The sequence below is a fragment of the Antechinus flavipes genome, chromosome 6 (genome assembly GCF_016432865.1).
Source record: "Antechinus flavipes isolate AdamAnt ecotype Samford, QLD, Australia chromosome 6, AdamAnt_v2, whole genome shotgun sequence".
Classification (NCBI taxonomy): Eukaryota; Metazoa; Chordata; class Mammalia; order Dasyuromorphia; family Dasyuridae; genus Antechinus; species Antechinus flavipes.
Window position 1 is genome coordinate 218,635,484 of NC_067403.1, and position 16,791 is coordinate 218,652,274.

At 31.9% G+C, this 16,791-nt stretch overlaps 1 protein-coding gene across 1 annotated transcript in view; it reads left to right on the top strand.

The window, feature by feature from the left end:
* GAS2 (growth arrest specific 2) overlaps positions 1 to 16,791 on the top strand; it is a 136,125-nt gene that overhangs the window by 54,905 nt on the left and 64,429 nt on the right. Inside the window, exon 4 of the mRNA XM_051964222.1 lies at positions 12,498 to 12,561. Coding sequence (XP_051820182.1) covers positions 12,498 to 12,561 — 64 coding nt within the window. The remainder of the gene's footprint in view (positions 1 to 12,497; positions 12,562 to 16,791) is intronic.

Below are 16,791 nucleotides of genomic sequence, written 5' to 3' on the forward strand. Positions count from 1 at the left end.
GGGAACTTGGGAGCAATCATCATCATCATAATTATTGTTGTTATCCTTTTGTCACTCCCAGCAGTCTCTAAGCATGTACAGCTACATTTTTCTTTTGCTTCTTGTCTGCTTCACCCCTGTCTTGATTGTTGGTGAGATATAATTCTTCTCAGCCCATACAAAACCATCACACAAAGTCAGTTTTCCTGCTTATCTCTTTATGCCATTCTTCTGAGAGAACTGTTTTTCCCTGAATGAAATGTCAGCTAAATGCTGGCTATAATATCTGGGAAAGATAACAGAAAATATCAATGTTTTAGAAATGGGCTGAACCAGCAACATTTTTAAAAACAGAAAATAGCTTTGAAATGAAATAGTAGGGAAGGGAAAAAATCATGTTATGCTACTTAGAATACTGGGTTGGGGGCAAGAGACAGATTTGAATTCCACTTTTGGTTATGTCTCAATATTATTATGTTTAGTTCCTAAATCAAACCTATATTTTTGATTTTACAGTTTCCAACCATTGTTGTCAATACTTCCAAAGACAGTAAAGTTTAGGAATTAAATTGTCCCTGTTGCTCTCTTTCTCATCCATCTTTTAATATTCAAGTATTCATTGAGCACCTAGTATGAGCACCAGGAGCTGCACTAAACATTGCAGAAAGGGAGAAGGAGTGATTCCTTTAATGATCAAACTCTCCCTTTAATGCAGAGCAGTACCTTCTTTGTAACTTATTGTCTTGGAGGATTATTAAATGATGGAGAAATTAAATCACTTGTTTTAGAATATATAGATGGTGATTGTTGCTTATCTGTCATTCTTGAAGAGGACCATGACATCAGGGAAGTGATGCCACGACATGAAAGTAAATTGGGTTTAAATGAGGAAGGGCTGTGCTAACTGGCAAGATAAAGATCAGGATGTCTGGAGCTGGCCCTCCATGCAGTAGGAGACTTTGTCCTTTTTAAGCTAATGTCTTTAATAGGTCTTTAATAAGCAACACCCATTCAGTGATTAAGGCTAAAAAAATGAGGCAGAGATTGATCTCTTTTATCTAATCAATCTCTCTCTCTCTGTATATATATGTAAATGTGTGTATATATATATAATTATATATATACACATATACACATATACATATACACACACATATGTGTGTGCATGTATATGTATGTATTCCTACACATACACACATATATGACATATATGTGTGTGTGTAATTACATTATATGATATTCATGTGTATATATCTTTATATCAATCTGGGAGGGGAAGACCCTCAGGGTTTCTGGCCAAAACAGAAACAATTGCTATTCGTATTCATTCTGAGCCAGAGTCTAAACAATGATCAAGTGGACTTGGCCTAGGATCTATTTTTATTTTTATCTTTAATTGTATTTTATTTTTCCAAATACATGCAAAGATGGTTTTAACATTCACTTCTGTAAAACTTTGTGTTCCAAATTTTTCTCTCTCTCTCCCTCCTCCCTAAGACAGCAAGCACTATGATATAACTTAAACATGCAATTCTTTGTCATGCTATATAAGAAAAATCAGATCAAAAGGGGAAAAAATGAGAAAAAACAAACAAACAAACAACAACAACAACAAAGGTGCAAATGCTGTGCTTTATTTCATATTCAGTCTCCATAGTTCCCTCTCTGGATTGGGCAGGCACTTTCCATCACAAGTCTATTGGAATTGTCTCAAATCACCTCATTGTTGAAAAGAAACAAGTCCATCACAATTGATTATCATATAATCTTGTTTCTGTGTACAGTATTCTCTTGGTTCTTACTCATTTCATTTAACATTGGTTTATGGAAGTCTTTCTAGGCTTTTCTGAAATCAGTCTGCTCATTATTTTTTATAAAACAATAATATTCCATTACGTTCATATACCATAACATATTCAGTCATTGTCAACTGATAGATATCTTCTCAATTTCTAGTTCCTTGTTGGCACCTTTATTTTAGTCAGTCATTTAGTAAGGGAAGTCAATATAGGTCTTCCTTATTTTGAATCTTCCCGATTCTCTTTCTCTGGAGAAAGAAAAAAATAAAATAGTCTCTGCCCTCAAGAAGCATGCATTCTTTTGGGAGGAAACAAAATGTATCCAGATCAGTGAATACAAAGTATATACAGTGAATAAGGACAAATTGCTTTTGAATTAAAGGTTTAAGGTTTTACCAAAAAAAAAAAAAAAAAAAAAAAACAAAAAAAAAACCTAATGTATTCACACATCTTTGGATGAAGCAGCTTTTCAGGTGGCAGACCCTGCTTCAGAATTGAAGTATAAAATATTAATTTTATCCCTAAATGCATCTCACCCTGTTTCTAATGTAAAAGGTAAGTAAACTAGGAGTCCTATTCAAATCCATGGCCTTTTTCACTATGAATGATTGGGAACATTATCAAATCCTTTTATCTTTGCATTTGTGATCATTATTTCAAAAGCATTGTATTAAGGAGCATCAAGGGAAACATATATATATATATATATATACACATATATATGTATATATATGTATGTATATATATATTCTATATAATATTACATATATGTTCTATAACTGTGTAGATGTCTATGAAACAGATAAATGACTTGTTCAAGGTAATGTGGCTAGTAAGCTTTAGTGGCAGAAATTGAACTCAGGCTTTCCTGAATCTACTTCTAGCATAAAACCTCATGAATTAATTTTTAGGATTGTCTTTTAAATATCTACATTTTATTTTAATCTAAATATAACATGGCTCCAAAATAGTATTTCTACCAACATTATTTTAAATAAATTGCTTTTTAAACCAAAAAGAATAAGAAGGAAAATTATATTATGATGGATAGTTTGGGGATGAGGCTTGGATTTAAATATTTCTACTTTTACTAACTGCCTGTATGCCTTGAATAGATCATGTAAAATCAATTCAATATACATTTATTGAGTGTCTGCTGTATTCCAGATAATATGTTAGCAATTAACCTTAATTTCTTAATCTCTAAAATAAGGGAATTAGACTAAATGACTTCTTGGATCTTTTCCATCTCTTTGTTAATGATTCTATAGGTTAACACGTTTATATTGATCATGAAAGAACTGACCATTTTCAATGTCATAGGTACATCCTTGTGACATTAGGGCTGTAAAATAGTGGTCTTATCAATAAAAATTGAACAGTCAAATAATTGTAATGTATCAGAATAAAAGTCTCCCCTATGTCCATTAAGAAATACCCTTTAAAACACAGAAGAGCATTGGTCACATAGTATTTGCTTGAAGACTAATGAAGAGGAATCCAATTTTTTTCCCTCAGACATAGCCCTTACTCTACCTTTGGATAGCTCCACATATTAGTAAGTTTTTCCTTATGCCAAGTGAACATTCCAGCCAACTAATTTTCCTTATTTTTCCATTTGTGACTAAATGGAATAAGCCAAATATCTCTTTATGTGACAGCCCTTCAATGCTTAGAGGTCACTATCACTTCCCCCTTGAGTTTTCTCTATCCTGGCTAATCAGATAAAGAATCAGAGTAAAGTAACTGGCATAATAAATGTTTTAGAAATCTTTTGCAAAGTAATTCTGACTTCCTAGATTTTACTCTGTGTGCCTTCTGTGTTTTAAATTGACACCCCAAAATATGTTGTATAAAAATGTATTGGTAACTATAGTGTAAATTATGTTATAAAATTGATGCTAATAACATGGTTATTTGAGGTATATTTAAGCAATTAATTCCATTTTTAGATTAATACTGTATTTTAGCTAGGAGTTTTGTTACTTATAATTGACTTTTGCACCTTAAAAATTTTCATGGTTGTGAAGCTAATCAGCCTTTAACGTGTTTTCTAGAGGTTCTATTGGGTTGCCTCTAATTTTATTAACAGCGGGGAGCTGAGAGATGTCCTAAAGAGGGAAAAGCATGCTCTAATAACACGTTTGTTTGGGATAAACACTTGGCTTGTACTAACCATGTCAACATCACGCTGTTATTGAATGATTATAGGACTTGGAGCCAGGGAATCTTCTCCATGCGCTTCTCTGAAAAAAAGAATCTGCTCAACAAGAAAAAGGGTTTGCTCTTTGCTGTGCTAGCATGCTCCTGTGTGTGATTTGTTTTGGAACATCTCTTTTTTGTGCTGGGTGTATTTGTCTTGTGTTTGTGATTTCGCTCTGTGAGCCTGTCTTCTGATGTAGCATATTGACGATGATCTCTGATTGCCACAATTCTATGGTTCAACTTTGATTTATTGTTATGGAAAATGCTGACTGAAGTGCTCCCCACTTGCAGTCCTGACTTTGCCCTTGCTGTCCAGAAATCCAAAGGTTTTTAATGTTGATTTTCAAAGTGCATTTTCAACCATATGTCTCAGCATTGTGTGTTACATCAGAAGAAGGTTCTCTGCTTGTTTACTAGTGTTTGGCTAGACCAGCCTCATCTCGGGGTGTAGTTTATTATGCTGAGGACCATACACCATTTTTGGGGGTGGGGGATGTTCCTAATTTTGTTCTTACCACTAAGGAAAAACAGTAGCAATAACTAGCTATGTGGTCAGTTCTTGATTATCTATCCACAGATTATATTTATGGGTAATCCAGAAAAATGTTGACATCAGAATTTGTAGTTAATGCTTACCCTATTTAGGTACTACTTTATCAACATCAAATTATATATATCATCTATTTGAGGGAAGAGAATATTTTAAACTCTATTCACTGGCTCATATAAATTTTTTTAAAACTAACATACAAATAAGGTAGGTGATATATTTGTGTAAAATTGGTTTATTCCTAATATAAAATGTTTTTCCTTTTTTTTTTCCTGAGACAATTGGGGTTAAGTGACTTGCCCAGGATCACACAGCTACAAAGTGTTAAGTGTCTGAGGCCAGATTTGAACTCAGGTCTTCCTGACTTCAGAGCTGGTGCTCTATCCACTGCACCACCTCACTGCCCCATAAAGTGCGTTTCAAAAAAAATTTGAGAAGGGGTTAAATTAAGGAAAATAGATATATTTCTTCTTCCTCTGGAATTAGGATTAGAGGTCAATAGCTAACAGGGACCTTATTTTGTCCATGCCTAACTGAAGCCTCAAGGGGTTATGACTACCAGGGCAAAATAGTCAGTGTTAGATTTCAAACACAGAGCAAGACTTCAAATTCAGCCCTCCTTCTATTATGTCATGATCCAATCATCATTTGTTTACAAGTGATTGCAATCAAGATTTCAAGAATTTGTTTTCAAGACTTTTCCAATCATATGCCTTCTTATTTGGGAAACTTAACATAGATTCTTCAAAAACCATCCCAAAGGTCAAAAAAAATTATAATTGGACTATCTCTTAGCATAAACAATTGAGACTTGAGTACACTTTATCCTCTATTCTTTTACTGATGAAAATAGGGGCTGAATATTTCTTGTTAATGTGATATTTATCCTAGACAATATATCCCATTTGAAATATTCTTGTGATTCTGTGGCCTGTAATTTTGCTTGTTGTGACCACATGTTTTTAATATCAATAAAATCTGTTTTAAATGATAACAGATGATCATTCAAATATTTCATTTCAAGGTGGAAGACAAAGCCAAGAGTTCAGATTTTGTCAATACTAGCCAATTTCTTTAAAATGTGTGTGTGTGTGTGTGTGCATGCCCACAAAAAAAATGAGCTTACAAGTGATTGGATTGAAGGGGACCTCATTTTGCTTATCAGGCGCTGATCTAGCTTCCCCCCTTTCACACACACACACACACACACACACACACACACACACACACAATTTTCCTTCTTCCTTTTTTGCTTTAACAAGATTCTTCTCCTCTGAGTCACTGTTCTAAGCCCCACTGCTCTCACCATCTGAAGCTCTTTTGTGTGGCTCCTGGAGGAATAAGGGGGAATGGCTTTGTTGTATTTCAGTACCTTTCTGGGAACTGATAGACTCACATGTTCCTTTATATCCTGGAAGTAGAGAAGTACCACTCATGAAACATCTTTCTCCAAGAAGAGATGATTTTTTTGTGTGTGTTGCCAGGCACATATATAGAGGTTTTCTTGCTTCACCCTTATTGTGTAAGTAAATTACACTTGAATATTGTGCTTTAGAATCTTCAAAGTATTTTCAGATATTTTGTCATATTTGAACTTCAGAAAATATTCTTAGACAGGATAATTTATTCTTTTTTCTATCTCTTGTTACCTCTATTTCTTTGGGCAAGCCCCTTAACCTTTCCCAACTTTTCTTTTATGTAAAATGAGGTCTGGATAATAGGATTTTGAAATTCCACCAACTATGAATCTAAACCATATTATATCATTGTTGTAGTTGTAGTTATACTTTTGTTATTCAATTGTTTCAGTCATAGTTGATTCTTCATTATTCCATTTGGGTTTTTCGTTTGTGGGCTCATTTTACAAATGAGTAATGAAAAGGAAATTCTTTGACTTGCACCAGGGTCACCCAGCTAGTAAGTGTCTGAGGCTGGATTTGAATTCACGACTTCCTGGCTCTAAGCTTGAAGCTCTATTCACCTTCCCACCTACCTGCCATCCCTTTACAGATAAGATAAATAAAATTTAAAATAGTTAAAAGACCACTTAAGGTTAAATTGTTAGTGATAGCGATAAATCAGAATTACAATCTAAGATTTGTCATTATCTAATCCAGGGACCTTTCCACTGCACTATTTTGTCATAGTTTAGAAGATTACGTCTAAAACAGGGAGACTCAATTTAAAATGAATAGCTCTATTCAAGATTAAGACAACTTTAACTTATTAAACGTTTTTCCTCTTAATTTCCTCCTTGCATGAGAAATTAAAAAAATCCAAGTCCTCCATGAGGAGTTGCCATTAATATCGCAGTATAAAAAGCATGTGGATAATAGAATTTTTATGAAGGCAACTCAATAACTTTCATAACCTTGTCCATCTGTTAAACTGTAATGTAGCTAGTTGAACCATACCTCCATTGCACAATGTAGTGTGTGCCTATGTGCAGTATGACATAGAAACTTTATCCATTACTTAGACATTATTATATTTCTAAAGCAGGCAAAATTCCATTTGACATTTGATGCCTATAAAATTTTGACAGAATGCAGGGCATGGAGTTGGGCCTTCTATAATGGAGTTTGAATGGTAGATCGGGGTTCTATTTCCCTGAGGAAATAATTACAGCTTTCTTCTAAATGGTTTGATCATTTAAAAAAAAAAAAAAAAGCTTTCCAAAGGCAATGATCATTTTTGCAAAACTGACTTAAAACTAAAATCCACTAAGAGGGCAGAAAAGAGAAGCCAAAAAAATTCCACTTAGTTATATGGTTGGATGGATGGAAAGACAGAAAGACAAAGAGATGAATAGGTGGATGAATAGGAGAATAGATAACTGAATCAAGTAAAGGATTCAAGTCTAGCGTCTGACACATCCTAGCTATATTGACTCTTGGTAAATCAAATTACATTTTAGTGTCTCAAGAACTCTATAAGTTGCAGAACAGTTACTGATTTGTTTTAGTAGATGAACTCATTTGGGAAATTTCTGCAATATTAAATAATACATGTGAACCAAATATATATTTTAGCAATATTTATAAAGAGATAAGCTTACATGACTGAAGTGCTAGGTTCAGTCAGGAAGGTCTGGGTTAGAGAGTTTTTTTCTGATTCTTATGGGTTATGTGACCCTGAGCAAGACCCTTCATTTTTTAATGTTCCAGGCAATAACCTAAGAATATTAATTGCAGAGCAGGAACCACCTTACCTTGGGGAAGAGAATGTCCTCATTGGAAATCTCCTACACTAATGAAATCACAGGTTTGATCTTATAAATATAAATATATTACATATGATGCAATCATACCTTCCAAGTTTTATATTTTGTGGAATTTCTATATACTATTGAGAACATGAACCAATAAATGAATTTAAAATGAATGGCAAATGTTATGGTAAGCCAAGGTTTTCAATTTTCTTCTTACCATTTTAACACCTTCTTTTATTCCCCTTCCCTCCCTGCAAAAAATAAAAAGAATTAGAAAATGTTTCATTTTAACCATCTCAGTATAGATTAAGTACTAAGGAAACTTGTCAGCTACTCTAACTAGCAATTAACAAACTATTTTGAAAATATAACTATATAAATGATTTAGTTCTCAAGGATAAAATGAAATTAGTGGCAGGATATTTAAAATTTTCAGAATATGGTATTTTTCCATTTCAATAGCTGCTTGGTGTCTACTATAAATTATTAGCAAACTTGACAGGCCTGCATACACTATTTCTATAAATTGCTTTAGTTGACCTATTTGATTTGAAACCTGATAGAATTTGAGATTAAATATTTTTTGATATACATTAATAAGGGAAATGAGAAACATACAGATTAGCAGAATGCTCCTGACATGCATACTGATATATATATATATATATCATAGAATTTCTTTCTCTGAAAGGATTTCTCCTCCACTGTGCTTTTAACCACAAATGAAGTCATTAAATAATTCATTTATATCTTTTGACTTCATTTCTTTTAGTCTTTCATTTCATATGCTGAAAATATCAAACAAATTCACCCCCAAAAAGATATGTTTTCTGTTAAGTATGCTTTATTTAAACTTGCATAGTTTCTAGAGAAAATGGTAATCTTCATCAGAGAGTTCTGTATGAATAGAATCAAAAGTTCAGTCCCTGTTTCACTCTTTATGTTTTCCAAAGATCTTAAATTGATAAAATACACAAGTAAAATTATGGGGAACAAAATTTGAAGTAAGGAATATATTATGCTTATGTATAAAAATGAATACATTAGAAATTAATATGTTTGAGAAAATAAATTCAACATAGTATAGTGTCTGTGTTCCGGTTTGGGAGTCAAAATGATTTTTTTCTCTGCAACATACTCTGTGATCTTGGGTAAGTAAATCTCTTTATCTTTTGGCCTCACTTTGTTTATTTGAAAAATAAGGTGGGTTGAAGCAGATGAATTCTGAGGTCCTTTTCAACTTTAAATCTATGATCTTACAATCCCAAGATGATTTTTTTTCTAGCAAACCTAAAAAAGTTTTGATTTGATTAGAAAACAAATAAAAAGACAGAAAATAATTTTTCCTGAATTCTTTTAGGGAAGTCAAGTAAATCATGTGGATAATTATGTGCAATTTTTTCAATTCTTAGTTATGCTTTCTCGGAGTCAACATTTAAGTTTGGTCTTCTGAAAACTACCCACTGATCAATAATTTAGAGCATTTAAATTATTCTAAATTACACAGGAATGCAAAACAGCCATAGGAAATCTTTTCACATTTTCTTTCATATAGTGTTTATGCTTTTATACCTTTTCTTGCAGAAACATCTTATTTTTAACATTAAAAAATTTTTTTTGGCCAGACAATTATGACTTGCCAAGGGTCACACAGTAAGGGTCAAGTGTGTGAAGTTGGATTTGAACTCGGGTCCTACTGATCTTAGGGCCAATGTTTTATTTACTACAGCTCTTGAGGTCTACATTCCTTTCATGGTATCTTGGGTTGTTATTTGTACCCAACATGACATCTTGAAGAGGATCATGACATCAGGGAGGTGATACCATGACATCCAAGTGTCATGGATTTAAGTGAGGGAGAGCTGTGTAAAGTTACCAGCTAACTTTCTTCTCCAGAGCCATCTGGGGCCAGTGACAAGATATAGATCAGAGCAACTGCAGATGGCCCTGGATGCAGTGGGAGACCTTAGCCTTTTTATACTTTTTACATTTATACTTTAACATGTCTTAGATGACTGAGGCCATACTCATTTAGTAATTAAGGCTAGAGAGAAATTGAGACAAAGAATGGCCTCTTTAACATAGTACAAAAAATTCTAAAAAATCATTATCACTTTGTAGTGATGATTTAGTATCTAGGAACACTACATGGTAGAAATGTCACATCCTATTTCACCATTTTCTTATCTACTAAAAATGGCAATATATACAAATACATATAATATATGTGTAATTATACATTTATATATAATTGTATAATATATAAATATATAATTGTAATAATATAATTATTATTATAATTAAATAATTGTAAACAAACAATAGGTTATATAATTTTGATTATTATACATAATTATTTTATATATATAATTATAATTATATAATTCCAATTATATAATTTATAATATAAATATAAACCTCCTCCATGAACTGGTATCCTTTAAGTGTTACTATTTTTTTTATTAGGACATGAATGAAGGGAATAAGAACTATGGCATCACTGATCTAGGAAACTCCTGGATGATGCAGTATAACATCTTACTTTTGACTTAGAGTCTTAGCTAGAGATTGAGAGGTTAAAGAACTTGTCCAATGTCATTTGCCAGGATGTTCTAGAGGAGGGAAACATGTCTGCAAACATGCAGAAAATAATGGAGACTATATTCCATGGAATACAAATATAGGTTTAACAACATTTTGTTAGTAACATTTACCATCGTGGTATCCATAATGATGATTTTGTCTCAGGTGAGATAAAAGTCCAGATCAAAAAAAAAAAAAAAAAAAAAAAAGATTTTCAGCTTGTCAATTAGAGATAGGATTAATTCTTTTTCAGCTTAATACTGTGTGGAATTCTATTTGTGACAACTTTGATATTGTTCTCTGTTTGAAATTATGCAATGGAGATAGAATCATCCATCTGTCTCGTCTACTTTAAAGTTCACTTAATGCTTCATCACAGAAAATTGCCACTTCCCAACTTTAATAGACAAGTACATTGGAAATAGAAGTTAAAATTACCTTTACATAGTCAACCTTCACTATTCTATAATTTACTAATTATATATAATTACTAATTATAATTTTACAAATATATAAATTTACTAATAATTTGCTAATATATAACTAAAAATATAATTTACTAATAAATATGTGATAATTTTTAAAAAATTCTGGGCTATACTTCCCATTCTATTCTTGGGAACGATTTTTTAAAATTTGAAAATATTATAGAATTAGGATTTTTAAAAATTAAATGTCTATTTTGAGCTTTATATCATAGTAAGTCTTTAAGGTAGCTCTTTCTTCTCTTTATCCTTTGCACTGAAAATCCCTTGTAACAAAAACAAGAAATTAAGCAAAACAATTGATATTGTGATGAATAAAATGGATGCAGCATACTGCCTATGTCTCCCAACTCTTTACCAAGAACATAAATAAAATTTAGATTTTTGACTATCTTCCAGATTGACACTCTTTTCCCACTGAGAACATAGTTGCGACCTTTTATTTATATAAATAGAAAACTTTAAAAATCTAAACTAAAAAAAAATACTTTTTAAAAATGCAAGAATTATGCCATTTTATTGCTTGATGGTGGCAAAATTAGAGTATATTCACATTTTAGTAAAAACTATAAAATGAATATATATGTACATATACATATATATATATATATATATATATATATATATTACTTGTATATATACTATTATTAGCATCCTCCACCTTAATTTCAGGATGAAGTAATCCTATTACTTGGAAAGAAGAGAGATGTTTTAAATAGGCAGATAAAGGTGAAGTTGTATAACTATAAAACTCACTTAATGGAGTGAACACCATTTTACTGTATAAATGTACTTCCACACAACTGATAGTTTTGCTCTCTCTGAAATCAATGAATCAAAATATCATGCATATGTTAACCTAATTGTTTGTTGATATACTTTAATAAATATGCCTTAGGAGACTTTGGAAGTATCAAAAACATTTCCTTAAAATTAAAAAAAAAATGCTTAGTAATTAGTATTGGGAACAATACAGTAAATTCTAGCTCATCTTGCCAGAGTTAACAAACATTTTCATGGTTTACCATCTTTGTCTAATGAGTATAGCAGCCACCAGTTGAATAAATCAATCAATAATTTGAGAACAATTTTTTTTTGCCTGAAATTGATGGAATTTATTTTGCAACTGTATATATCCAATTAGAAGTATTTGATTCAATAATATTTCATATATTCAATGTTTATTAATTGGGGAAAATTAAGCCTAAAAAATCTTTACTTACATTGCCCATCTTTATTTCACATATATCTCAGTGAGTTATTTTTTTCTAAAATTGTTTTTAAACCTAGTCCAAGAATTTTTAAAAGATGGTTTGAGTATTTTTGTACTTGATATTGTTCCTAATGGCCATTAATTGGATCCCTTGTAATTATCTCTAGGCTTGTCCTAAGTGTGATAATGTTAATATTTACTGATTGAAATAAATAACATGGTTGAGACTTTCTCAGAACACTAATGGGATCTGTTGGAGAATGATGTATGAACTGTGTTTAGTCCTTAGCAGCCCTAAGTGCACAGTGGGTGTCTAGCACTTTATAGTAGATCTGAAAAAAGAATTACTGAGGAGTCTTGCACATTAATTTCAACCATTAGTGACAAGAAGAAGTTAAATCTGCTTATCCATGTACAACTCTGAAATTCCTTCTTGTTGTAAATGTTCCTTTTCTTTGTTTTGCTTTTCCAGTTCTCCACAAGCAGCCTAGAGAAGTGTGCCTTTGTTTGCTAGAGCTGGGCCGGATTGCAGCCAGGTAGGTCTTGTTCTTAAAAGAATAAAGTTATATTTTCTGTTACAATAACAGAATGTTATCATTTAAATAGCATTTTAAGGTTTGCAGAGCACTTTACTTGTTATTTCATTTTATCCTTATAATAACTCTGGGCTATTATTTACAGCTGAGGAAATGGAGGCAGGTAATGGCCCAGAAGACTGGAGCTCAGTGCTCTATCCATTGCATCACCTAGCAGTTTGGTAGCCACCTGTGCAATGGAGATACATCATAACAGCTTGAGTTAAGGCAGTCAATGTCTTATTTTCTACTTGCCAATCAGAAGTGTTGGCAGAATTATGAGCAGGTAACATGGCAATTAACTGGGGTATACACCTTTTGCCTCATGACTATATTTCACATCCCACTTCTTCATCCATTCTCTTTTCTTGGCCTTATAATTTTTTCCAAATCTATATGACAGCTCAGTAGTACGACAGCTAGAGCACTGATGATAACATTAGAAAGATCAGAGTTAAAACCCTGTCTCAGACTATTATTAGCTGTGTGACTCTGGAGTATTCAACCTTTCATCCTCATTTTTTTCATCTGCAAAACACCAATTATCAGAGGGTCTGTTACAAGAAGTGTTGTGAGAATCAAAGGAGAAAACACATAAATCACTTTGTGGACTTTAATATGTTCTAAAATGCTAATTATTAACAGTATTATTATTAACTTTCAATATTGCGTTTTCCCCTCATTCTTCTCTAGCTCTCCCTTCTTTCCTTTCATGACACTTTTTGTCTTCTTTGTCTTTCTGCTTGTTTTTATTCATCTCCAGCCTATTCAAAGAGAATGAGAGAAAAGGAGAAGAAGAAAATGGCTCATTGATTTGTATTCAAAGTCTTTCCAGTATGGTGGAACTTATCAGAACCTTTGTTCTCCTGACACAGCCATTAAGAATCCAGCATTACCTTTACCCTTCAATGAGTCATTCGAGTTTATGCTTTTGTTGTTGTTGAGTTATTAGTTGAAATGCTAATATTCTGACAAATTTGTCTTTTCTTTCTTTAAATGGATAATGCTTTGATTTGTTGTCTCATCAATGAAAGTACTCCCTCTAACAACACAGATTACAATGGATGGCTATTTATCCTGGGATAGCTCTTAGCCATGCTCCTCAAATATCCCCTGAATAATGAAACCAGAGATGTAACAAGGGAAGGGTAATTAGAGATTTAGCCAAGGCCTAGAAATATAATCAGCAAAAAGAATTAACATATGCATTTGTCCAGCAGTTCAGAAGCACCTATTTAATAACCAGAATCTTAACACCTAGTTAGGAAGATTAATTAGTTAAATATGGCTAACATGCATGACTTCATATATAATTTATATCATATTGATGTCTTTCTTAGTGGTTGGGCAGGGCAGGAGGTGGGAATTCGCAATTCAAATTTTTAAATGAATATCAAAAATAAATAAGTAAAAAATTTAAAAATAATAATTAGTAAAAATATATAAAATTCAAGCACCCTGTAATAATACCCATCCACAGGATGAAACCACCTATACATCTATCATTTTGACATCACACATTACTAAATTTTGAAGGTGAATTTTATGCTTGTTGACATGGACACCAAAATCGTTAATTACCTTTCTACATCAAACATATATTTTTATGCCTTTATACAGTCAAACAATGCTTCCCATACATAATTAATTTTGTTTTTATTATAGCCCTGAGAAATTGGTAATAATCATATAATTGTTTTCTTCTTACAGATGAAGAGACTGAGGTTCAGAGTAGCAAATGATTTGGTCAAGTTTAAACACTGAATAAGTGGTGGAGCTAAAACTGTAAACTACATTTTTTTATAACAACTTGGTTTATTTTTCCTGTGACATTCTGCCTTCCAATGAATATTTGCTTCTTTACAAGATTAAAAACAACATACACACATACATCAATTTCTCTTTTATGGACATAAAATTCCCTCTCCCTCTCTCAAATAAACCATGTGTGTTTTATTTGAACATTATAGTCTGCTGAACAGTTTCACTAAGTTTCTGGGCTTCTGTTTCATTTAATAGGAGATGCCATTCTCAGAAGCCTATTAGAGGGATGTAATATTTCAGGAAAATTCTTTCCTTAGTTGTTTAATTTGTCTTATAAAGACAAAATAAAAGAACAAATTGCCTTGATGTGGTCCATCCTATTTGTCCCCTATTAGAATCTATGGGCACCATGAACTTTTTGGGGAATCAGCCTTCTGAATATTTTCTTTTTGATCTCAAATCTATTTAAGAAAGACAGGTATATCCAATGGGATATTTAATTGCTCATAATGGGAAAAAAGTTATAAAAATCAGTTGAAAAATACTTGGGAAAAGTAGAATTCAGAATTGGTCTAGACCATGGAAAGTAATAGAAATAAAGAGGCAGAAAATTTTAAAGCAGGGGAAAAGGCCAATCTGATGACTAAGTTGACTTGCAGGTGTAAGTCCTCATCCAAGCAGTGAGTAATAATTTACAAACTGTTGGCATCCCCAGACAAAAAGGCAATAAATGACTTGTATATAACTTCATTGGACAGATTATGCTCTTGCATGCCAATAGTAGCACAAAGCTTGTATTTTAGGTCTTAAATTTCTTTCTCTTCATTTTATTCTTACTATATGCATGCGCTTCAATAATTCTAAAATTCTAAAATTATCGTGTTATGTGTTATAAGGTTCAAGTATCAGGATTTTTCATGAATTACTTTTGATTCCTGGTCATCATGCTCAGACTTTGAGTTATTTATACTGTTATGGATAATGTATCTGCAGCTTATTGAAAATAATAAGATTCTAATTCTGTTATTTTCTCAAATTTTAATAAAAGATTATTTGATTTATTTTGGTGAGAAATAGATTACTTTAAAAATAGTCAATCACATTTTAAAAATGAAATTATAGTTTTTCTTTGACTTAATTTATATTTTCAGATGTTCATATTTTTTGATGATTGTCAATTATCAATGAATTCTATCACTTTACATTACTATTGTCTCCCAATCAAAGTATTTAATGATCAAGAAAGAAATATTTAAATGAAGTAAAATTTGTTAGGAGTCTATGAGTCTATACTAGCTGGGGGCCTAGCCTGAAACCTCCCCCTTTCTTCCTTATTTCCCATACCCCACTCCAGGCCTTCCAAGAGATTAAAACACTTTACCCAAGATACGACTTGGGTGAGAACCAAGACTAGGACCCAGATTTTCTGTACTCTCAGTTCAGTATGTTTCTCATTATGTTATTCTTCTGAGGAGTTCAGTTTAAAGGAACTCTGCAAATCAGAGAATCAGGTACCATCATGAATTAACTTTGTTGAAGTGTTGCTTTTTTAAAATTAAAAATGAGGATTAAAAGAGAAAAAGTTAATGACTGTGAAATAATTTTTTTAAAAAAGAAAATGAGGTAGATCTTAGTATAAAAGGAGGAATTGCCTTATAATATGAATAATCAGCTGTGGTTTTGAAATTAGGGAATTTTGTGAAAAAGGATTTAATGTAGAAAAAATATTGAACATACCAGCATGAACATGGATGTAGATATTTTTAACCTGGGGTTCACAGACTTCATAGTTAGGTTCCAGGGGGTCCATTAATTTATGTAGTAAAAATTATATCTGTACTATAATTGGCTTCCTTTGAAATTATATGCATTTTATTTTAAGCATTTAAAAACATTATTCTGGAAAAGGGTTTAGAGACTTCGTCATGCTGGCAATAGGATCTGTGACAGAAAAACATTAAGAATTCCTATATTAATGATTAAAATTATCTGAGAAGAAAATATTTGCATTATTTTATTTTTCATTGTAGGAGTGATGAACAATTTACATAATTGTTCAAATAGAAAAGAAAATAACGGTTACAAATTTGAATATATTATATTACATAAATATATACTTAATAATTTTGAAGATTTTTCAAATAAAAAACTAGCAAACTCATGGACTAGAATTCAGTTGTATTTATTGTTTCTCAGAGTTTAAGACTGAGAGATCATCACACACAGAACTTTTATTGTGAGCTGAAGAAAATGTTTGAATTTCACATCTCTTGTATCTCATAAATGTGCTAATCTCAGTTAATGCTTTCCTATACTTAATACCAAGATATAAGCTCTTATTAAAGTTAATCATGATCCCACATAATAAATATCATCCAATTTATGCATTTGCTAATTATTTCTCTTAGCTACAGTTATTAGCCTGTG